General features: G+C 43.4%; 2 protein-coding genes across 2 annotated transcripts in view; one reads left to right on the top strand and one right to left on the bottom strand.

The window, feature by feature from the left end:
• The window catches only part of bms1 (BMS1 ribosome biogenesis factor), a 45,661-nt gene extending 29,589 nt beyond the window's left edge, over positions 1-16,072 (bottom strand). The window contains exons 1-12 of the mRNA XM_063222108.1: positions 15,941-16,072; positions 15,460-15,660; positions 15,036-15,226; positions 13,626-13,705; positions 12,432-12,620; positions 11,724-11,866; positions 10,631-10,752; positions 7,639-7,832; positions 5,602-5,741; positions 2,981-3,762; positions 1,996-2,097; positions 580-734 (exon numbers count right to left, since the gene is read on the bottom strand). Coding sequence (XP_063078178.1) covers positions 580-734; positions 1,996-2,097; positions 2,981-3,762; positions 5,602-5,741; positions 7,639-7,832; positions 10,631-10,752; positions 11,724-11,866; positions 12,432-12,620; positions 13,626-13,705; positions 15,036-15,226; positions 15,460-15,638 — 2,277 coding nt within the window. The 5' untranslated portion in view covers positions 15,639-15,660; positions 15,941-16,072. The remainder of the gene's footprint in view (positions 1-579; positions 735-1,995; positions 2,098-2,980; positions 3,763-5,601; positions 5,742-7,638; positions 7,833-10,630; positions 10,753-11,723; positions 11,867-12,431; positions 12,621-13,625; positions 13,706-15,035; positions 15,227-15,459; positions 15,661-15,940) is intronic.
• Positions 16,073-17,978: 1,906 nt separating this feature from the next.
• On the top strand, positions 17,979-20,208 carry mxtx2 (mix-type homeobox gene 2). The gene is made up of 3 exons (XM_063220897.1): positions 17,979-18,030; positions 18,773-18,945; positions 19,208-20,208. The coding sequence occupies exons 1-3, from the start codon at positions 17,979-17,981 to the stop codon at positions 20,006-20,008; spliced, it is 1,026 nt and encodes a 341-aa protein (XP_063076967.1). The 3' UTR covers positions 20,009-20,208.
• Positions 20,209-23,800: the final 3,592 nt, after the last annotated feature.

Genomic DNA, 23,800 nt, shown 5'->3' with positions numbered 1-23,800 from the left:
AACAGCTGTGGTGCTGTACTACAGATAGTTTGTCAGAGGGCGCACTCAACTTCTGGGAAAAATGAATGACTTTGGGTGCGCGATAAAAGGTATCAACTTGAAGAAGAAAAATCCGCACTCACAAGCTACGTCTCATTATTTATTCATAAATTACCACCATGTCCACAAGCAGACGCGTTTCGGCTCTTAAGCCTGGTACCACCCACTGATGATGGCTTAAGAGCCGAAACGCGTCTGCTTGTGGACATGGTGGTAATTTACAAATAAATAATGAGAACGTAGCTTGTGAGTGCGGATTTCTCTTCTTCAAGCTATACTACAGACAGGCATAAACTAGAAGTAGTGAGTGTTGAGGAAATCCAATCTCATTAGAGGAGTACTGTAGAGTACATAATCTGCATATAAGCCTTCCATATTGACATCATATTTTGTACACATTTATATCAAACTTAACTTGCTCTATCTGTAAAGAGCTGCATTTAAACTGCAGAACACATTTAATCTGTAAATATTGTACACTCTGTACATATAGCACTTCTGCTATTTGTACTTCGGATTATGTGCCCTGGATCTCCTCACCTCCTCCTCGTCCCAGTCGTGGCCGGCGTCCGGCTCGAAGCGAGAGCAGTCCATGGCATCGGCCCGCAGCTTCTTGCCCTTCTGAGGCCGGTTGACCTTGAAGAGGCCGCCCACCTCCTCTTCCTCTTCGCCATCATCCTCTTCCTCTTCAGCCACTGAAGAAAATCACAGAAACATTTTTCAGCACACAACAATAACATCTACCGCAGCCCCCACACATGTGGGCTTGCAAGGCCATGAGGGCCCAGCTTTGGGTCTGGCCTGGGTTATTTCCCAAACCTACCATGTCTTGCCCTGCTGCTTATTTCCCGTCTCCTCTCACACTGTCCTGCCATAATTAAGGCAAAAAAGCCCAAAATTTTTCACAAGGAAGAGCGCAACACTGAATCAGCTGTTTTGAAATTGAAGAAGCAGACATTTTCTGTGCTTTGTCGGCTTTGTCGGCTTTTACAGACAGCGTCACAGGGAGGAGAGAGAAATGCACAATGAAAAGAATTTTTGATGTAATATGAACTACATAAAAAACTCATACTTCCTGTTTCCCTGACAGAATACAATATTCCTTCCTATGTCTGGAAAAGACTTTCCATAACCCTGAAAAAAAGTATAAACCAGCTGTGCCATGAACCAGCTGCTACCATTGCAAGTGGCGTCCAGAGTCGTCAGGGACACATACACGCAAATTTGGCCAAGCGAAGCGAACTTCGCCATTCATCTCTATGAGTGAGGCGAAGGCAAGTGAAAAGGAGCAACGCTTAAGTATTCAACCAAGTTTAATACCATACAAATCAGGTGCGAATTTCGCCTGTGGATGGCCAATCAAATCAACAAAATAAATGTTTCCTTCCATTTGATTCAATGCGACGACTTGATGACCATTGAGCTGTCAGAATGGAACACTGAATTTCGCCGTTCATCGCTTGGCTCGTTCCGCCTGCATGTGTCCCCACCAGGGCTTGACATTAACTTTTTCACCCACCAGCCACTGTGGCTAGTGGTTTTCCCGAGTCACTAGCCATTCAGGTATTCCACTAGCCACAGATTTTATATTGTTGTTTTTTAATCATGATCGTGTTGGTCTAACCTTAGAAGATGAGGAGCTAAAGCAAGATGAGTGTATAGCTATCTACATGGAGGTATATCAAGCAAATTGAAACTGAGTTACTGGACTTTTTCTTGAACTTAAATATAAACAATTGATACACACAGGGCAAACAAAAGAAGGCTTCTATGATGCGTATGTCATACCAATGAATAAGCTGCCAGCCAAATTGGCTAGTGACACTGAAAGTATTACTAGCCACAGCCAAGTTTTACCAGCATTTGGCCGGTTGGCTGGTGCCAGTGTCAAGCCCTGCCCCACGCGTGCGTCATCATCCTCCATAGCAGCATCAACAGAGACGCTAGCCTGCTCACCTGTGCCATACACCAGCTTGCGCAGGTTAGGGGCAGCCTGCTGTCTTCGAACAAACGCCTCGGCAGCTTTCTGGGCCAGGTCCTGTTTCCAGCGCAGCGCTCCTGATGCAAGACAAGACGAGACGAGACGAGACATGCAGTGTTTGAAATAAACAGACATAGCACCCACACACACCAGCCTTGCTTGAGACACAGACACAGACATAACCCTCCCCACACACACACACACGCGCACACACACACCCACACACACACGCGCACACACACACCCACACACGCATAAAATATACATATGCGTATATGACATGGCCCTGAATAACAGCAGATGGAAGCACGGCTCTAGCAATGTAGCCTGATTATCATCGACATTCAAATCTCTTTGAGACTTGGTCTGACCATGAGCATAACAATTAACATTTCCCAAACGGCATGGTTGACCTATATCCCTTGGTTTGCTTATGGTTGTTTGCTTCCCGACAAAGTGAAAGGAGTTCCCGTATTTGTGGGAGCGCAGAAAGTACTTGCATTGCTCTTGACCTGACTAGTTGCAACGCCGAAGGTGTTGCGTCACTACGGGGGTGTGGCCTGGCTACTAGCAATGATGGAAAGAAAGGGCTGAGAGTGTATCCGTGTGTGTGAGCGAGAATGGTCAGCAGTGTGTGTGTGTGTGTGTGTGTGTGTGTGTGTGTGTGTGTGTGTGTGTGTGTGTGTGTGTGTGTGTGTGTCCAAAGTGGTCAGCAGTGTGTGTGTGTGTGTGTGTGTGTGTGTGTGTGTGTGAGTGTGTGAGTGTGTGAGTGTGTGAGTGTGTGAGTGTGTGAGTGAGTGAGTGAGTGAGTGAGTGAGTGAGTGAGTGTGTGTGTGTGAGTGTGTGTCTGTGTGTGTGTGTTTCTGTGTGTCTGTGAGTGAGTGAGTGTGTGCGTCTCTGTGCGAGTGAGTGAGTGAGTGAGTGAGTGTGCGTGTAGCTGGGGGACAGATGGCTCTTTACCTTCAGTGTCGAAGCTCATCTCCACGTCCTCCATTGGCTCCTCCTCTTCCTGCTTCTGCACCGTGACCTTCGATCCCTTGGCCTTCTTTTCAGCTCCTTCCTCCATTTCAGAATCATCATCGTCATCATCATCATCATCGTCGTCGTCTTCCTCCTCTTCTTCGTCTTCTACTCCCTCCTCCTCATCCTCACTGTCCTCTTCGTCATCCTCCTCATCGTCGTCTTCATCATCATCATCATCATCATCACCTTCTTCTTCAGAACAGTGTCCTGAATCAGCTGGTGCCTTTCCCTTCACTGGCCTTTCCCCCTGCTCCTCGTCTGCCATCTCTTCCTCCTCCTCCTCCTCCTCTCCTTCACTCTTCTCGAGCTCATCCTCGCTGTCGGCAAAGACTGGCATCTCCGCAATCACCTCCTCCTTCCCTGCTCCTTTCCTCTTCTTCACCACCTCCTCCACCTCCACCTTCTGCCTCTTCACCGGCGGAGGAGGCGCAGATTGGTCTGACGGTTTAATGATGGCCTCCTCCTCCTCTTTCTTCTTCACCACAGTTGGTGCAGTCTTCTCCTCATTTTTCTCTTCCTCATCTTCAGCATCCTCTTCATCATCATCTTCTTCTTCTTCTTCATCCTCCTCCTCATCATCCTCCTCCTCCTCATCATCATCCTCTTCATCGTCATCATCTTCATCATCGTCATCTTCTTTGTCTGAGAAGACTGCCTTCCTCCTTTGTCTTTGTGTTTCTGGGTCCCAGACACTGCTCTCAGTAGGCCCCTGCTTGGCTCTGTTGCAAAGGATTGAAAAACAGACAAAAAAAATCGGTCCAAAAGCCAGCGGGAAAGACACAGACAGAAAGAAGTAGCTGGTAAGTGAGTCAAATAAAGTATTAAAACCCCTTTCTGGCACACACACAAAAAAAAACGTCAGCACTGAAACTTGGCTAAAAGTTTGAATGGCAAGTGCTCAGGAAATGCTCCAGACCCAAGAGTCTGCAGATGACACAGACTCTGTTGCACCCCACAGGCCAAGCAGTGACACAACTGCCCGACCAAAAAAAACCCATCCCCTCAGATTTTTAAGAGGGATGCTGGGTACTTTATTGAGCTGTGGGTCATTTCACGTGAAATCAGACACTTTGACACAGATTTCAATCATACTTGCTGTGCCTGTTTAGCAGCAAGGTAGTACCCCAGAACTGCATTTGTGTGAATCTGACACCAATATTAAGGGAGAAACAGACTAGCAAAGTTTTACATATGAGGGTAGGACACTATACATTTAGCCTTCATTAGATCAGTCAGTGTAAGTCACAAAAAGATGTCTGAGGTGTTGTTTGAAAGCTCTTTTCTGGCTCTAGAAATTACACAAACAGCATGGAATACAACAACCTTCAGAATATGAATTATGATACATTGAGAAATTAAAAATTGAACATCAAAAAAATGTATATTTTTAAATGGCTGGTTTCTTGTCTAAACATAGCCTGTAAGGTCATACACAACACCTGAAAATGGGGTGTTTGGTTCTTTATTCATTTCAGATATAATGGGACATAAAGGTTGAAATGAGTTGTAATAAAGTAGTGCTAGAGTAGTGTCAGGGACAGGACTGGACTGGCCATCTGGCATAACAGGCATTTTCCCGGTGGGCCCTGCACCCTCGTCGGTCCCTGTTCCAGGTACTCAATAACTACACCACTTCTGCCCATTGTCAATGGACACAGTGGAGGCTAGACCATTTTCAGCATTCAGAGAAGGCAGGGTTGAAAGAGTAAGCTCAGTAAAGGAATGTTTTCAATGTTCAAGCATCAAAGGGTATGTTGTAGCTGTATATGATGTCAACTAGTGGCTAGCATGTGTTGAGGAATGTATGCCGAGCATTGGAGAGGCGAAACTGAACTTCCTGCATCCTCATGGACCATCTCCATCCTACACATATTCCGTTAGACATGCCGTCATATGATATTACTATGGTATTACCATATTATTACTAGGTGATCTGTATGATGGCATATTTTTGAGTCCCATTATCTCTGAAATGAATTAAGAACCAAACAACAGCTTTTCAGGTGTTGTTCATGACATTGCAGGCTACGTTTACGTTTAAGGAATTGGCCATTTTAAAATATAAGTTTTTTTGATATTCAATTTTTAATTTTCAATTTATCATAATTCATATTCTGAGGGTTGTTGTATTCCATGCTGTTTGTGTAATTTGTAGAGCCAGAAAAGAGCTTTCAACACCACAGACATCTTTTTGTGACTTATACTGACTGATATAATCAATGCTGGATGTATACTGTCCTACCCTCATATGTAAACCTTTCCTAGTCTGTTTCTCCCTTAATATTGGTGTCAGATTCACACAAATGCAGTTCTGGGGTGCTACCTTGCTACTAAACAGACACAGCAAGTATAATTGAAATCTGTGTCGGTCGGGTCCCAAAGTGTCTGATTTCAGGTGAAATGACCCCTGCACATTATTGAGCTGCCCTTCCAGTCAACCAACACATACACATACACATACACACGCACACACACACGCACACACACACGCACACACACACACACACACACACACACAGGGGGGTGAGGTTGATGGGTACTTGTAGGGTCCAGCTCACCCGCTAGCTTCCACTTCCTCCTGCGAAAGCGCCTCTGTGTCCGTGAAGAGGGACACTTTGCTGGCGGCCATCTTGGCATCCAGAGTGGCGTGCGTGCCAATGAGCGACTGCACCAGCTCCGTAGTGGGTCTCACCTCCTCCTGAGGACAGATGGAGGGATAGGAGAGAGGATAGGAGAGAGGAGATGGATAGGGGGAGGAGAGAGACAGGAGAGGAGAGGAGAGGAGCGGAGAGGAGAGAGAGCGAGAATGGGAGATAAGGGGAGGGGGGGGAGAGAGAGGAAGAGAAGAGAAGAGAAGAGAAGAGAAGAGAAGAGAAGAGAAGAGAGAAGAGAAGAGAAGAGAAGAGAAGAGAAGAGAAGAGAAGAGAAGAGAAGAGAAGAGAAGAGAAGAGAAGAGAAGAGAAGAGAAGAGAAGAGAAGAGAAGAGAAGAGAAGAGAAGAGAAGAAGAGGTGTTATTTCAGAGACAAGCATTCACGGTAAATTAAGAGTCTGAGTTTAATCAGTGCATTGGTATTCTCCAGATGAGCAGAGCCAAAGCTCTGCAAGAGAACACCGAACAGCATTAGCAGCAGGAACAGGAGAGTGCCATCCGCTCAATACAAGAGGAGAGCAACAGAAGCAGAAATGTCTTCATCCCCAAGAAAGCATCACTTGTCTGTCTTGCAACTCAATAAAAACTGAGTATGAGTATATGTTTATCCTATACCACAACTTTGATCATGAACTCCAACCTATGCAAAACTTACTTAATTTAAATACAATGAACAGAAGAGTAAGACAGTAAGTAAACAATAAGATTAACATCTATTAGCCATTTTGGCTGGTGATGAAAAACTTTTATTTAGAGCCCCGTTAGCGTCCACAGAGTTACAATGAGCCTGTTTATATGCGCATCAATAAACCGTTTATGAACAGGTTTTTGGAGTTACCGGTTTATTCGAGCGCTCATGTAAACTGAATAAACAGTTTTCATAATAGGGTTATTGCCGTTATCGGTTTATGAGAAATCCGATTCGCACAGGTAGGTTTTTGGCTAATAAACTGATTTCTCGTGTCATGTATCCAGCATAATCGGGTTATGATGAGGTTATTGACATTCTACAAGGATAAGTAGCCAATCACAAGCCTTAAATTCTAGCTTCGTGTCACACACTTTAGTGGAACACAGGCAACCGGCGGACTGCATATAAACAGCAATAAACTGTTTACTCCAATACCCTGTTTATTCCAAATAACCTGATTATTGCGGCCATATAAACGGGCTCAATCATTCTAACTTAAAATTCTAACTGATCATAGTGGGCCATGGGTCATAGTTTCAACAACAGGAGACAGAAAGCGTATGTAACCCAAGCAAACCCTACACCCAAACAGCTAACGGTAATGCTAATTTCGGCAGAGTGCCAGGTGAGGTAACGCATGTCAGATAGGGTTAACTCCTTTAACACTACTCTATTACTACTCTATTACTACTATGGGGGAGTCATAGGTAAGTCATGGGTAAGCAGTTAGGGCATCAGACTTATATCTCAAAGGTTGCCTGTTCGACTCCCAACCACCAGGTTGGTGGGGGTGATGATTAACCAGTGCTCTCCCCATCCTCCTCCATGGTACCATCCTGCTGCACTACCATCCCAGCGCATTGGGGGCTGCCCCTTGCACAGGTGAAACATAAATGCAATTTTGTTGTGTATAGTGTGCACTTGTGTGCTGTGGAATGTTGGGTCACAATGACAAAGGGAGTTGGAAGCTTTCCCAGCTGGGCTTTCACTTCACTTTTCATTCTACTACTCAGTTCAACCTTTAAGTCACATTATCTCTGAAATGATTCAAGAACCAAACACCATACTTTCAAGTGTTGTTCATAACATTGCAGGCTAGGTTTTGTTGGTTGCCTTCAGAATAATAATAATAATAATAAAGGGGGTTTTGAGTGTGCAGACTCCACTCCAAAACTTCAGCCAGTCTTTGTCCTGCACCTTCTAGCTAGGATGTGCGCAATCCTCAACACCAACAGTATGTGCCACCCTCTCACCTGCTGTTGCCTGGCATGACCGCCTGGCAGGTCAATGTAGACGGCGTCCTTGTCGTATACCACCCCGCCCACGCCAGCCATGGGCGCGTAGATCATCCGCTCCTTCTCGTTCAGCGCCCGCTTCTTCAGCGCTTCCGGCAGCGGGCAGGGGTCGGGCAGGAAGCTCACGTCATCCACCCCAAAGTCTCCCACACCTGAATAATAACAAAAATATAATACAAATATTCTTTAGTAACAAGTGTGAGCAGAGATGGCAATCTGGCCCCCTTTGCTAATGCTTGATGCATGGGATGTGTGTTTGGCGCCACACTCAGGCAATCCAATGCATAATACACAAGAAAAAGCATGACATACAGAGGGCAGAAATATTAGAATAGCATAGAAGACCAAACACACAACAAAGGCCTAAAATACGGTAAAAGAAAAGGCATGTACAATGTCTAAAGACTACACGTGTATATGCATAGATTCACTCAATTCTATTCCATTGGAACTATCAGAAGGTCTCCCTAACCTGAATTATACAAAACAACACGATACATACAAGCTAAAAGTAAATTTGGCCCACTGATCCCCATGCCTGTTTTCACTCACTACGTCTCATCTCTTGTCAGCTCAGCACATAACAGTATGAATAAGCACATCTAGAGTCCAGCTGTTCCAGTCACATTTCCAGCAGTGGCTGAGGGAGACAGTGGACTCAGGAGGCAAAGGAGCTGTGGCCAGCTGCTGACGGGCTGCTGGTTACATTCCAAGTCCTCTAAGCCACGGCGTGTCCTTGAGCAGAGAACGCGTTGCATTGCTATCTACTGCACAAGCTTCTACATGAATGTTGTTCTTCATAACTTGTATACTCTGTATACAATACTCTGTATTGGCCCTACACTCTTGTGTGTCCTCTTAGTAAGTCAATTTGGTTACAAGTGTCTGTTAACATGTAGTGTAATCTAATGAATGGGTGAATCAGAGATCACTTCATGGAGAACTTTGGATATGCTACTCTGAGTAGAAAGCACAACGCAGTGTTTTGCTGTTGGTATTTTAGTGCAGCAGTGTCCCTTTCACCACTCTACAATTTAAGTTAAATTGCAAACACAACTTCCCTGGTTACTCTTAGGGAGGGTTGCTGCCCGTCTTCTGCAAAGCACAATACAAAGCTTTTGGTGTAAGAAATGTACTATACAAATAAAATTGCCTGGCCTTAATGACCTAACTAAATCGCATAAAGTTGCAGTTTGAAAACACATTTTGAACAACAGAGGGAATCTTTTGATAAAGGTGTGAACGAGGCTATCCATGCCGAGGATATCCTTTTCCACCTGTAACAACGATCATTAGATGTATCATCTACTTGCCACCCATATGTTCAGGCTTCATACCTTGGGACACCAAAGTGGCCAAATTTCACACCTGATGTCACATGACCATAATTCACACCTGATGTCAGGTGACCCCTTTTCACACCTGGTCTCATGACCTGACCCTGAGTCACATGACAAGGGAAGAGGCCGGCAGGTCACAGGTATGTGTTGAAGAACATGCAAAGACAAGATTTAATGGTGCACTGAGTAATATTTTAGCCGTCCCCCCCCCCCCCAGAATTCATACAGCCTATTCACAAACGTTACCTTTTTTCATGAATACTTTCCACCACCATCAAATTCTAAGTACTCATTATGACTGGGAAATTTTCACTTTTCATGCATAAAATGGTAGATCTTCTCCATGTCTGCCATTTTGAATTTCCAGAAACTGAAATTTTAGCTGCAAAACTTCCTCTACTTTGGTCATACTAGGATATATTAATGTATTACTTTATTACAGCACAGTTTCAAAGCACAGCATAGTTGCAATACCTACTCTGGCCACCATCCAACACAGTGCACCTTTAATAAAGGCTTGTTAATTTAGGATTCCTTCTTACTTACGATTAGCCAAAAAAATGACTTTTGGCTTAACATGGAATATTAATATGCGATGACATTTTATAACTGCATAAACATGGTGCCATTGTATACTTCCTTACATAGACATTTTGTGATTTTAAGCAACTGTCAAGGTTTTTAAATGAATGCCCAAAACTGTGCGAACCTAATCAGTAATATCTAAGCAGCAACACCACAATGCTCTATTTCCTTCTATCCTTCCCACCTAAGAGATACTATTCTGAGGCACCCTCTCACAGAATGTCAATATATAATAAAGAAAAAATGAATTGTCTGCATTACATGTCTTTTTTGTCAAAGATCAGCAGACTTTATAAATCATGTCTAGTACAATGTTTGTAGAGATAGACGGTCACATACTGTGAAACTGACATCCCCATGTCTGTTGTGATCAATAATACATCTACTCTTGAATATTGAGCTGCACATGGAAAAAGTGAACCAAAAATAAATGAAATGCGATATAAATACTAATAACAACTAGAAGGAAAGAATATAGCAACAGAAGCTTTCTGTGTATAGTATGCTCCACCTACCACAAAAGAATGAGCCTTACAGGACATGGCATTGGCACAGAATTTTTTTTATTTTTTTTTAGAACTTCAGCTCATGGCGTGAATCACATCTATATATACATCTCCATACATAACACTAGACGCTAGACCAGACTAGGCCTAAAGTGTACATTGTCACCGAGACAGCTGTACTAAATTTAGAGGAGCAGCGGGAGGATACCAGCCTGAGAGTGAATTCTACCCTGAGAGGGAATGCTAACCTGCAGACTGCACAGCGAATGTCACAGACAGATCTGGTACATTCAGAACTGTCAGTTCCTTGTGTTACACACAGGTATGTAGGCATCTCTTTACATAGCAATAGACAAGGACCTTAACCAGAGGAGCAGCTGCTGAATACATCTGTGACAGATGTCAAACTAGAATGTGTTCAATTCAACTCTCAAAGTGTTAAAATCTCTTTGAGAGTTTAAAAAAGCTACTGCATGAATGCACTGTGAGTCTAAAGACGTCTTAAAGACAGCTGCTCACCGGGAATGTGGACCTGGCCCTTGTTCTTCAGGAAAGTGCCACGCAGGTAACCATAGAGACAGACAGTCCTGTCACACTTGGGATCCTGCCTGACGTCCTCTGGGTTGGTCAGATCCTCCAAGCTGAAAGGAAGCGAGAGAACAGCGTAGACAGACAGGGAAAGATAGATAACCCAGACAGAGGATGGGGAATAAAGAATGAGAGAGGATGGGGGCGGCAGCGGCGGCGACGGCAAACAATAAATGATGAGATAGGAGAGCAAAGTCAAAGTCAAGGATAGACAGCAAGAGGAAAGCACAGACAGAATGGCGGATAGGAGAGAAAGCGGGAAGAGAGAGAAATCGCAAAGTCAGAATGGGAGATAGAGAAGGAGATAGGCACAGACAGAATGGATAGAGATAAAGAAATAGCCAATTGATTAATTGGAGAAAGAAAAGTCCAAATGAGATTCAAAGATAGAGAGGGGGGAGAATGTTGAGACAAAACTAAAAGCCAATAGTTACAGTAGAGATGATAGTTTCATTTTCTAAAGTGACAGAATTCTGTCAACATATGGCTACACTTTATTTTACCGCCTTTGTACCACAACATACTGTAGGTGGAAAAGTGAAAGCAAATCTAACAAAGTACCCAATAAACATGGTACTTACATTAGCCCTTTTTCCATCAAATCCAAGGGCGACCTACGCTGGCTGGTAGCAGAGGTAGCGAATAAGTTTTGCCATGAATTTGCTTTATTTGCTCTGGACATGACATTGACCAGTTTGATTTGGTTAATCCCATAACGGCTCTGGCTTGACAGCCTGGGACATTCAGAAATATGAACAGTCCAATTGGCTTTCGCCACACCACGGTATAACTCATTACCATAATATTAGCTTGACTTTAATCGTTGAAATTCACTCTGGTCGCTCAGTTTGCTTCGCCCCTGGGGAATTCGCTGTGGTCGCCCAGTTTGCTTACCCTCCATAGAGAAATAATGACTTCCGTCGCTCAGTTAGCGTAGGTCGCTTTTGGTGTGAACATAGCATAATACTTTGAAAGGCGCGCAAAATAAAGTGTATTATTATTATCATCTAATATGTCTCCTTACCGGTCAGCCAACACATAGGGGTGAGAGGTTTGCCACACCAGGGGCCGGAACTTTATGACGGAGATAAATCGGCCCAGGTTCTTAACCTCCCGAGTCTGGTACTCTCCATACACCATGCCTGACAGGTAGAACAGCTTGGCGCCCTGGTAATAACACACCACACGTGACATCCGTAAATAAAATGCTGCGATAGACTGTAATAGACCCTAGACCAGTGTTTCTGCAAATGCTGATGCATATGGAATTCATGGCTACATTTCTGATAATCATTTGAAGATTCCGACAGTGTGACAAAAAAATTAGGTCACAACATAATGACCATGTGAAATAGTGGGCCCCAAGAATATTCCAGTGGACTACTAGACACATTACATAACGGACCCTATATTAGGATTACCAAACTTTTTTGTGTAAAGGTTGCAACTTTTGTTGTCAGTTCTCAACAACTCCAGTCTCCAAGCGGAATTTTGAGAATTTTGAGATTTTGAAAATGTAAATGTCAGCAAAATCAGCAGTCCTTGGAAATGTATCTAAGCATTGCTTTTCGTTCGTGTTTTCATTCAGCACCGTCAATGGATCCTTACAAACACAGCTGGATGTAACACCAGGATAAATACAAGTACTGTATCACTGTCTATCTAACAAGGGTCTACTGGTGACCTTGTGGTGTAGCTGGTCATAGTGGTGTGAGACAACAGCGGAACTGACCTGATACACTTCTGTCCAGAACCTGTGCTTGAGGCGTTTCTTAGCCTTGCGCAGGACCTCTGCACTCTTGATGGAGTCGAGGTGGGTCAGGACACCCATGATGCGTGGAAAGCCATGAACCTGGCAGATGTTGAGAAACTCAAAGGTCTCCATCTCAAAGCCAAAGCTGGCATCGATCAGCATCAGTACCTATACAAGAGATATGTACCCTGCGTTAGTTCTGCCAGGAAGACTCAAGTGACGTGTGCATTTTGCAGAGCCAATCAGCGGCTGCAATTTCCTTTATAGTGACGTGTCTAACTCTCTTTTCTTGCTGGCCTAGGTATGGCAGGTCCGATATCTCCTCCTCCATCCCCACCACCACCAGTTGGGTCCAGTCTACCTGTCCGGGGGGTTAAAGGTCCAGTTCCTGCTGCACGGCTACGGCAGACTCTACTGAATCCGCCGGTGCAAGACCTGGGCTGATGATTGGACCCACGCCAAATACTGTCTACCTTCTGCCAATTCCATTGTCAACTATGTTAACATTAAATCGTTTAAAACAAATTCCTCTCTCTGATTCTTAATGGCTGAAATTAGAGATATTAACGGATGAAAACTTTCAGTAATACTTTAGTAATTATAGTAACAGTGTAGTTTTCTGTTGTTGTGGTACACAAAGGTGTCAAAAGTAAAAGTAAAACAGATATGGTTTCCTTCCAACACAGGTTAGTTATCTGAGTATCCAGTAGACCTGTGTGCTTGTCTTACGATAATCTGAACTGGTTGGATCAAGTTTGTGGTGGGTTCTCGTGAGGTTTTTAGTGTTTTTCAGTAACTAGTAACAACACAGTCCATCCATCTCAGTAGGTAAAATGGAGTAAATGATGTAACCGCTATGTAATGTCATGTGCTAGTGTTGTTCTTACAGAAATGTATTTTGCTGTGATTGATGGTGTTATATATGTACACTGTACCTAAACCTATGGTACTGTGTAAGAACAAAATGTCACCAAATGATGCTGATACAGCTTTGTTCAACTGTATCTAAATTAAAATAATGTGTAACCAAACTTGTAACCTAGCCTGTGCTAATATACTGGTAGGGGATTCAGCTGAAGCACAAGTAAGCTTTCGAGTCTGGACATGTAACAGGCTAATTAAAATGCTAATTAAGAAACAAAAGTTTCTAAAAAAAAATCTATAATTACATACCAAATCAGCCACCTTTGCCACGTCAATCATAGCGTTGATGTCATTGGGACATTCAATGAAAGTCAGTCGCCTCTTCTTTCCTGGTAGAAAAAAAAACAATGGGGACCACACAAGTGAAAGAATGCACATCTCACCGAAGGTCACAAGCAGGACAATTTAAACAATTCCACTATAAAGTGAAAAAAGAAGTGTGCAATAACTGCTCATCTTCCTGGTGCTTTTTTAATTAATAAAGTGAGCGCAATATTTTGCTCCAACCAGGTCTTCATCAGGCAACGAATTTTAATTAATACACCGCATTCCACATTATTACTTAAATGACATTTTTTGCCGTTTTCCCAAATAATCAATAGAAATGACAGTCGTCATAATTTTCAAGTCATCAGCCATTAGAGTACAATTACAAAGTGTTTGAATGAACCTTCCCATGATAACGGTATTTTTTTAAATAATAAAAAACTTAAAATGTCCAAAATGCTCTGTTCCAAATTATTACGCAAAACAGTTTTGTAGTTTTGTAATCCAAAGTTCTTTCTTTTTTCCCATTTACATCAAAACAGTTGACATTTGGTACCTTCTAAATTACATTTCAATGTTCAAAACTTGGTTATAAGCTGTAACTGGAATGCTGCATTTAACATTGAAGTCAATGGCAAGGCATTGTTTGGTAGTTATGGAAGCCCAGATATCCTTGATGCTTTGCTCTCAGCTGTTTTTGTTTGTTTGGTCTGGTGACCCACATTTCACTCTTCAATATACCCGTAGATTTCCATGCCACGTTTAGGTGCTTTGGAGGTGATGACATTCTAACTCACCAGACATAACATCCCATTCATTTTCAATGGGGTTTTATGTCTGGTGAGTTAGAATGTCATCACCTCCAAAGATACTAAGACAAAGAGCTTATCACCAAGTATTGAACATTGAAATGTAATTTAGAAGGTACCAAATTCCAACTGTTTGAACTGTTCAAACTGAAAGAAATTTGGACTACAACACTACAAAACTATTTTGCGTAATAATGTGGAACAGAGCATTTTAAGTTTTTTATTATTTTTAAAAATACTGTTATCATTGGAAGGTTCATTCAAAAACTTTTAAATTGTACTCTAATGGCTGATGACTTGAAAATTATGATGACCGTCATTTGTATTGATTATTTGGGGAAACAGCGAAAAATGTAATTTGCGTAATAATGTGGAATGCGGTGTAATGGGGAAACATATTGCTCGATCAAAAACCTGTGATTATTTCGAAAATAAACCTTTTTTGATGAAGAAGAAGTAGAAGTAGAAGAAGAATTACAAATTGCCAGGTTTGGGGCGGTTGAAGGTCAAAGTGTTCAGTGCATGTTGGAGTTCAAGGCAGTTCTGACTTTTGGAAAGAGAAAACCTAACATTACACACTTACCTGATACAATAGTGACAGGCCCAGTGATTTCCCCAAGCTTCTGGCGCGTGTAGTTCTTGACGAGGCAGCGAATAAGTGTACTCTTGCCAACCTTAGGGGGTCCTACCACAACCACAACAATCGGAGGAGGCTCCAAAGGCGTTCGGTCAACCAGCGGGATGTGATGTTTCTTAGTTTTCAAGTCCTGGGCCCTGTAAATCAACTATGTATGTAATAACATGCCATGCACTCATGTCATGTGCTCATGCTCCTGTCAAGGCAATGCAGCTGGTGAGAATTCACCAGCGGCAAAATAACATCAACAAAGTCCATGGCTACTCTAATTTTGCCAATTGTACGTGCAGTTCAGAAACAGGAGCCAAAATGAGAAAACGTCTGTTGACAATTCAGAAGGAAGAGAGCTAAAAGGTGGAAGATAGCAAACCTGTGGAAGGTCCTGGCCATGCGCACAGCTGACTGCACGGCAAAGGCCTTGGGATTCCTTTTGCGTGCATCTTCTTCGGTGTCCTGTCCACCCTGCTTCTTATTCTTCTTCTTCTGCGCTTTGGGGCCACTGTGTTTGTGCTGGTGTTTTTTCTGCTCCTTTTTATCTTTCACATCCATCTTTACCTTGGATAAGGGAGCACTGGCAACAAAATACACCCCTGTTTTAGTCCAACTGGTGGCATGCGTTGAGTTGTGAGAGTGACTACCATGCCGATGTTGTACATTTACAACGCCGTAACTATCCAATGTAACAAACCTCAACACTTCAATGTGAACTTTATAAACGTATTACATCAGTAGCCTACTCGGTTTACGAGGTTAGTGACAGTCGGCAAAGCCTCATTGAAAACATCAACAATGTGAAGCAACATCAACATTCTAGCTCATTTCTTTAAGTTGGCATTCATTTTCTACCTTACCTTTTAGTGCTCTGGATTATTTTCACAGTATAGACTATATCCTCTTAACGTATCCTTTTACTTTAAGTGTGTTGTGGCATTTCACTCATGAAATCTTTATACACATTTCTCCAACATGTTTTCACGTGTGCTTCTGCGTCCGGAAGTGAGTGCATCACCTTCAACTACCGCCTAGAATAGCGGCAGTAGGAGAAAAGGTTCCGCCTGGCCTGCTCGGTGTATGCAGGGAGGAAAGATTAATTATTCTTTCCTGTCTTTGCTATGCACCAGCGATAATATCTTGGTTTACGTAGTTGAACACTTTGCCCCTCATACTGAAAAAGACATCATTTTGTAGACAAAATGTGGCAGTGGCAGTGATTTATGTTGATTCTAGAATAGGATACCCTATACTCTGAACAGTTCGTGCGTGACTGAAGGACAATATTTGAACATTTTGGCGGGCGGGTCTGGGGGTTCTCCCCCAGGATTTTTGTTTTTTAGATGCAGTTTCCTGCATTCTAATCAATTTTAGAGGGCGGAATGATACATCGCAACTGACTCCGACTGTCTATTCAAGCGCTGGCTGCCATTAATTGTGGCAGGTAAACATGTAGCCTAATCTTTTCCATAGGCCTATATTTACCCTGATAGACATAGCGCAATGTAGCCTAGTGGGTGGCCAAAACCGGGACATATTTGTGTCCCGACAGAGTTTGCTCGGGACCTGGGACACACAACTCCAAACCGGTTACACGGTCTGGTCACCCTATTCTAGAAGCGTATCTAGGCCTAATCATATGTATGTCAGTGGATTCAAATATCTGCTGCATGTTCAATTCTATTATAAACTGTCTGTGTTGCATTACTGCAAGGTTACTAAAATGAGGTAGGCCTGTAAAATGAGGTAGGCCTGTATTAAGCAGAAATTGCATGCCATAATATTGTTGCATTTGCGACACTAAAAAAGTCCTATTACAGTGACCATGGCTGTAACTCTGATAACATCACATATTACAGAATATAGGAATATATGTCAACTTTTCACACTCTCTATCAGTCACATGATGAGTGAGCCCCATGAACAAGACACATGAAAGTTTTGGATGAATATTCAGAATTGCGGCCAGATTTGCAGTAGACCTAGGCCTGTGAATGTTAATCAGGTGTAGCCTACATCAGAATTGGAGAGTCAAGAGCAGTTGTGGCAACTGCCAGTGTTATTCTTGGTTCATCACACAGAAGTACACTGAATGTACGAAGCGTACGCGCCAGCTTGGGATGCTAAGGGTGTGCTGAGTCACTCACGCCTTTTGGTGTCATGGTGTCAGAGCCCAAGTTTAAGGCCTGAGTTTAAGTCCAGACAGGGGCACTCTATTCCCCTTCACTGTGTTTATTTTATACTTTATATTGAATTACTAAAAGTGTGACATGTTTTTTTATATATTTTTGTTAAGTGTAGGCCTAGCTCTGACAATAAATTATACTTTCAGTATGATTTTTTTCAACATGATTGTGTCCTCTGTAGTTTGTCAGAATGGCAACATCATATTAGTAAATCGCTACCTAATGACAAGTTTGGTATAAATAGAGCAAGTCTCAAAGTTGTTATTATTTTCAGGTTACCTCGCCGGTGTAATGCTGTACTATGTGTTGAAAAAATATCAATAGAATGACTCTATTCTACTCTACATTACATTGCCAAATCTATTTAGCCATTTTCCTTCTGGCATCAGCAAATTTACAACAGGGGGTTACTTGCATTTCCAGAGTTGCAGGTCAGTTACCTCTGATAACAAACCTTAAGCCTTACACAGAACATAGGGATATGTCAGCATTTCACTTGATTTCACAGGATTCACACTCTCTATCCAGTCACATGATTAAATTTAAGACCAAACAATGGGAGCCCCATTAACAAGCCCCAATGACTATGCAAATTACTCCATATCGCCACTTGGCTGAATATGCCTTCTGAAGTTTGACAGATTTGCTATGTGTGAAGGCAAATCAGGTGTGAACTGGTGCTGTCGCAGGACAGTTGAGACAACTGCCGCTGATGTCGTGGTCATGTGCCTTCTCCAGGAACATGTCCACCAAGCCCCACCCAAGTCAGGGGGGGGGCTTACCTCATTGCCCAGGTGGGGAGAAGGAGGTATAAATACAGCAAGACCTCCAATCATTAGCATTACCTCACCTGTAAAGCAAACAGTACCTGTGGAGGTTCAGGGGTCAGAACAGCACAGAAAATCCAGGAGTCTTGAAACAGTATGCAGATGGAATTTCAGAATACTCAAGCAAACATGTGGAATGACTGCAGTGTTGGTGAGTTTACCCTGCATATTTTTAATTTGGTTGGATGTTTTAGTTGTGTCTTTTATACAACTGTTTACTACAACCATGTACTAAGTGTGTTGTATCTGTTTCTGTGATGTGTATGCCATGGGTGTGTGAGTCTCTGTGTGTTTGTCTGGGGAAGGATGGTTGGCATGCATTCTGTCTGTGGTCTGTCTAGTCAGTCAGTGTTTTTGGATACATGGCAACAAAAAAGACACCTCTCCTCCCCACGGCTCCCTCCCTCCCTCCATGATGCTCTTCCCTTCCCTTCTCCATCCTGTTGCCATTGACTGCTGTCTCGATGGCATCTTTGAAACGGTAAAGGTAAAGCTGTGAAGTTGTGTGTGATGGACATAGAGTATGTCACATGTGGCACTAAATGCATGGCATGTGTTATGACAACCCAGTGCAACTACGAACGAGAATCTTCACACTAAAGTTATGGCAAACACATTATTATTTTCTGCATTTGACTGGCATGGCAATAAAGTGAATATTTTTGTCTTCTCCTCACAGCCCAGGATGGCTCAGCCCAAGGCAACAAGATGGCGGGGCGTAGAAAGCGAACCAGTTTCACCAAAGAGCACTTAGAGCTGCTTCGCATGGCCTTCGAGGTGGACCCATACCCAGGCATCACTGTGCGGGAAAGTCTCTCTCAGGCCACTGGACTTCCAGAGTCTCGTATTCAGGTAATTACTGTACTTGAACATGGTAAATACGAATAAATACTAGCTATAGTTTAAATCAGTGTTACCCAACTTTATTGTCTTGCGTACCCCCTAAGCCTCATGCTCTATATTCCAATGTGACTATGCTCCATACATTTGAGCTCATTTTTGCACATGAGCTCTCCAGTATGCTTGTGCAATGTTTGCCAAAACCACAAAATTATGAATATGGGATTTTGGTTCACTAACATGTGTTTGTTTGTTTGTTTGTTTGTTTCATCAGGTATGGTTCCAGAACAGGAGAGCCAGAACTCTGAAGAACAGACACAACCGCATGGACTCTCCTCCATCTTGCTCCCTCCCTCCCAGCCCCTTCATTCCCTCCATGATCCACAGGGCTGAGGACGAGAGCCAGCAAAGAGAACGAGGCAGCACAGAGTCCCTCTACAACAGCAGCACCACCAACAACCAGCGTGTGGGCCCCTCTCAGATCAAGGAGGATGACCTGGACTGCTACTATGTAGGTTTGTCCCCACACAGTGCCGGCTTCTCCCAGAGAGAAATCGGCTACTTCAGCACTCCTTCCTTCCGGTCAACACAGAGTCGTGTGCCGGGTAGAAACTCCAGCCCCACCTACCGCACCCCAAACATGCAATACCACGCTCAAAACAACTGGAGCTCCTCGAAGTCTCCCGACAGCACTTCTCCAGAGGCCATGTGGAGCCCTGTGTCTTCGTTGGGCAGCAGTTATGCCAGTGATGGACAATACTTCCCAATGATGTCTCCACCTGGACCCCCACCACCCTACCCCCATCGCAATCCCCAGTCCACTTATGTGGGGTCTGTGTCCAACTCTCCCTCCTCACCGGATTCGGCTTGCTGTGACATGGGATACAGCTCCTCTCTCTCCACCCAGTGCTCGCCCTTTGGTGGTGGGATGTGGGACCTGTCTTCCTCGGAGCCATGTGCCAGCCTGGCTCCCCTGCCTGACTTGTCCACTCAGTGCCTGGAAGACGTCCTTGGGGAGATGAAGCCTGAATGGTGGAAGGTCACAGGGCCTGTGGACCGATCTGGCAAAGAATAAGACTTTTTCACAAAAGACTCTTTACAGCAGTGATTTCTTTTATGGTTAAAGAAGAATATTTTCAAAATATAGTGCCTCTCTGCTAATGACCAAGCATTTCTATCCGCACATGTATTCCTCATAGAAAGGGATATGTATTTATTTATTTCTATTTAATACTATGTATTTATGAATTCATTATTTATTATTGAAGGCTATTTGAAAGCATTGACACAGCATTGTAACAAAAAAACAGTGTAACAACCATTATTTAAATAAACTATTTCTGCGATCTTAATCTGGGGGTTGTTTTCTTGATTTGATAGCTGAAAATACTGATAGCCTATCATGGTTTGTTATCAGATTTGCTAAAGGTGTTTATTTAAATACATCTCATTGATAAGATGACAACAAGCTCAACAATGTAGCCTGAATGTATGTGAGCTTTTTGCATGGTATTAATTAAAAGTATTAAAGGCCAACTTCCGATGTTTTACTCACTCCTTTTGAAAATCGGACGGTCATCCCAAGTTAAACTCAGATGCAAGGCTTCATAGCGGTGTGTCACCTCGCCTGGCTGTGTTTTCCGGTGTTTCCCAATTGACATAAACAATGCAGAGTCACGAGCGAATCATGAAAGCCTTTCTGTGTTGCGTCACATCGAAAGAAGGCGTTGCCCACAAAGGTTTATGTCGACCCATTTTTCTAAAAACATGTCGAGTATTTTTTTTCTGATTGTTTTCAAAATAAGCAACGCCTGGTGGCCCGAAACCTAGCTTAGCTTATCTATCAGCTGGCTGCTACTCTCAGATACACACAGAGCACAAAGCCAGTTTACACAGCCTGCCCTCTCTGGTAGATCCATGCCTGCAGAGCACAGCCCTGCATGGAGGACATCTTTAAACTTTAAAGTAAATTCTCAGATGGTGATTTAGTAATATCATCCCGCTGCCCTGTCAACCTAATGAAGAAATTCTGGTTTCCAGGACCACACCTCCAGTGACCAAGGTCCTTTATCAACCCTTACTGAGGGTTTACCTTTGACCCCAATTAGTTTGTGCACAATAAAAAAGCAGTGTTAAGTCAACACAAACAGAGTTAATTTAACATATGAAGAGTTCAGATGCAAAACCCCATAAATGGCTTTCCAGAAACATTTCATAATTAATTTGTATTTAATACTAATCTATTAAAATTGCATTTTTGAAATTATATTTATGTAATTTCAATATTTATATGTATTATCAGGTACATGAATTTAAACCAAACCAACAACGAGGTTCCCTAAAAATGTAGAAGTGCAGGTCTTCAGAAATGGAGTTAGGGGGTTTTGCATCTGAACTCTTCATATATTGTAGTGTGTATTAGGGTCCAGAGTACTCTTTATGAATTAACACTGTATCTTTCTTACTTTATAATACCACTGCCTTTTGAAGACTTTGGTGTTAGTGTTGATGGAAATGTTCCTGGGCTTCCTGGTGTTCTGCTGGCAGAAAGCTGCTCTGGCGTCCTCGTTTTTTCACAACATCAATGCCCCCATGTTTGTCAATGTTGCTGCCAAAGTATGTCTTCCTCCTGTGCTCTCCATGCAAGTCTTGTGGGTAGCTGCTGGCAGTGATTCTCAAGACTCCTTGACTTCAAGACAATCTTGCTCCATGAACGGAGAACCACCAACTACCAAGAAGACCCAGATCTTCATCAACAGCTGTTTGGCACAAATTGTTAGCATCCACTGGTCTGAAACCATCAGCAATGAAAATCTTTGGCAGCTAAATGGAGATGTATTGGTCACACCTTGCACAAGCTGTCCTCCAATACCAGTAGGCAAGCCCTCATGTGGAATCCACAAGGCACACCTAGGAACACCTGATGTTGCAACAGACAATGGACTACATGAGCGTATGCTTGGGAACAACTGAAGACACTCGCATAGGACTTAGACGCCTGGAAATCCATGATGCCTGATACCCCAGTAAGGGTAAGGGCAGGGCTCTAAATTAACTTTTTCCATCACTCGCCAAAATAGCTAGTACAGGGTAATCTTACTAGCCAAACACACACTCACTAATGGGACAAGGTGGCTTTTAAGTTGGTCTTTTCTACCAGACGAACTGACATTTCACCAGCATTTGGCCGGTTGGCTGCTGTTAATTTAGAGCCCTGGGTAAGAGACATAACACAGCACATTACTGGAGGTGCTGGACTGGAGGCTTACTCTTGTCTGGATGTCAGACCACACATGAGTCTGTGAGTTCGCCATCTGATAGAGATTTGTTTTGTTAGCATGGGTGGAAGGGTTTTCACTACAAAGTAGCGTTGATGCTCCATAAGACGCACATGAACTAATTACATTTTAATTAATTGACATAGACTAATTACATTTTGGAGGCCAAGATGGCTGACTATTTTTCAGCAGATGTATAAAGTAGAAGTAGAAACAGGGGCGGATTAAGAAATTATGGCCCCCTGGGCCAGACATTTTCTTGGCCCCCCAACCCCCCCCCCCCCCCCAAAAAAACCATACCTTGACCCAGCTAATTGGACATGCTAAGAGAACTATACATCGTGCTCACAGCTAACGGGTAATTGCACACTAATACAGTTTTGGCAGGGGGTGCTGTTGGTGGGTGCAGAATTTGCGTAGGGGGGTGTGGGGGCCCTCCCCCAGAAATATTTACATTTTTTAGATGCAATTTCCTGCATTCTAGTCAATTTTAGGGCAAGGAATGGCAAATCCCACCTCACACACCCCCACAGATTTGAGAGGTTTAGATGACAAAATGAATGTTACATGGATGAGATGAGATTGAGATTACTACCCATCAGTCATGACTGAAATCCCAAAAGCATAATTTTAAATGCCGAATCTACCAAATAGTAGGTAGGCCTACACACAACACAGTCATTTTTGTAGCAACCACAATCAATGGTAGCAACTCATGAACTCGAATGATCTGAAAGATTATTATTGCAACGGTGGTTTTGAAGGCCGGTTTGGGTTGTGGCCATGGGACCAAGTTGGCCTGGCCCCCTTGGGGCCTCTGGCCCCCTTGGGGCCCCCCACCCTCGGACCTGCCTTGGCCTATGGGACTACCAGTTCATTTTACACTATATTGGCTGGCACATGAAGCATCTTGGAAAGAGTATTATTGCGAAGGTGTTTTTGAAGGCCGGTTTGGGTCATGGCCGCAGGGCAAAGTTGGCCTGGCCCCTTGGGGCCTCTGGGCCCAATAGGCCCGTTCATTAATCCACCCCTGAGTAGAAGTACTCGTTTAGATGTAATTACAACACTAGTAGTATGATATCACAAAGTTGAAACCATGTAATATCATACATCTGTAAGAGTACTTATACTTCTACTGTATACAACTCTGTTTCTCTTCGTTTTAGTGTGTGGGAGGATTTTCACCCAATCCTGTGCTTATACCCTATAAGTGCTCTTACACACCAGGGCGGTAAAGTGTCACGGAGCGGCCAAGTTTTTTACCAGCGTCGGTGAAAATACATTGAAACATATCTGTCCTTACACACCAACCGGCGTTGGTGTCGGGCGTCAGCGGCGCGGGAGCCGGCTCCGCCCCGAGCTGCATTTGGAAAATAGAACTCGAGCGTATTTTCCACGCCGGCGACCGGCGGTGTCTCATTCAAATGAATGGCAAAGTAGCACGCTAGCTTTGGCTGTGAGGGGGTTTTGAACAGGACTGGGCGATGCTGTCAGTGTGCAAGGCAGAGAAAAACACACCGGCCGAAACTAAGCAGAAAGACCGCGTTCGTCCCGCGACCGTTCCGTTCCGCTTTGGTATGTTTTGCCCC

Source organism: Engraulis encrasicolus, chromosome 17 (assembly GCF_034702125.1).
Source record: "Engraulis encrasicolus isolate BLACKSEA-1 chromosome 17, IST_EnEncr_1.0, whole genome shotgun sequence".
In the NCBI taxonomy this organism is placed as follows: Eukaryota; Metazoa; Chordata; class Actinopteri; order Clupeiformes; family Engraulidae; genus Engraulis; species Engraulis encrasicolus.
The sequence above is the reverse complement of the archived record's forward strand: the minus strand, read 5'-3'. Positions and strand labels throughout refer to the sequence as shown.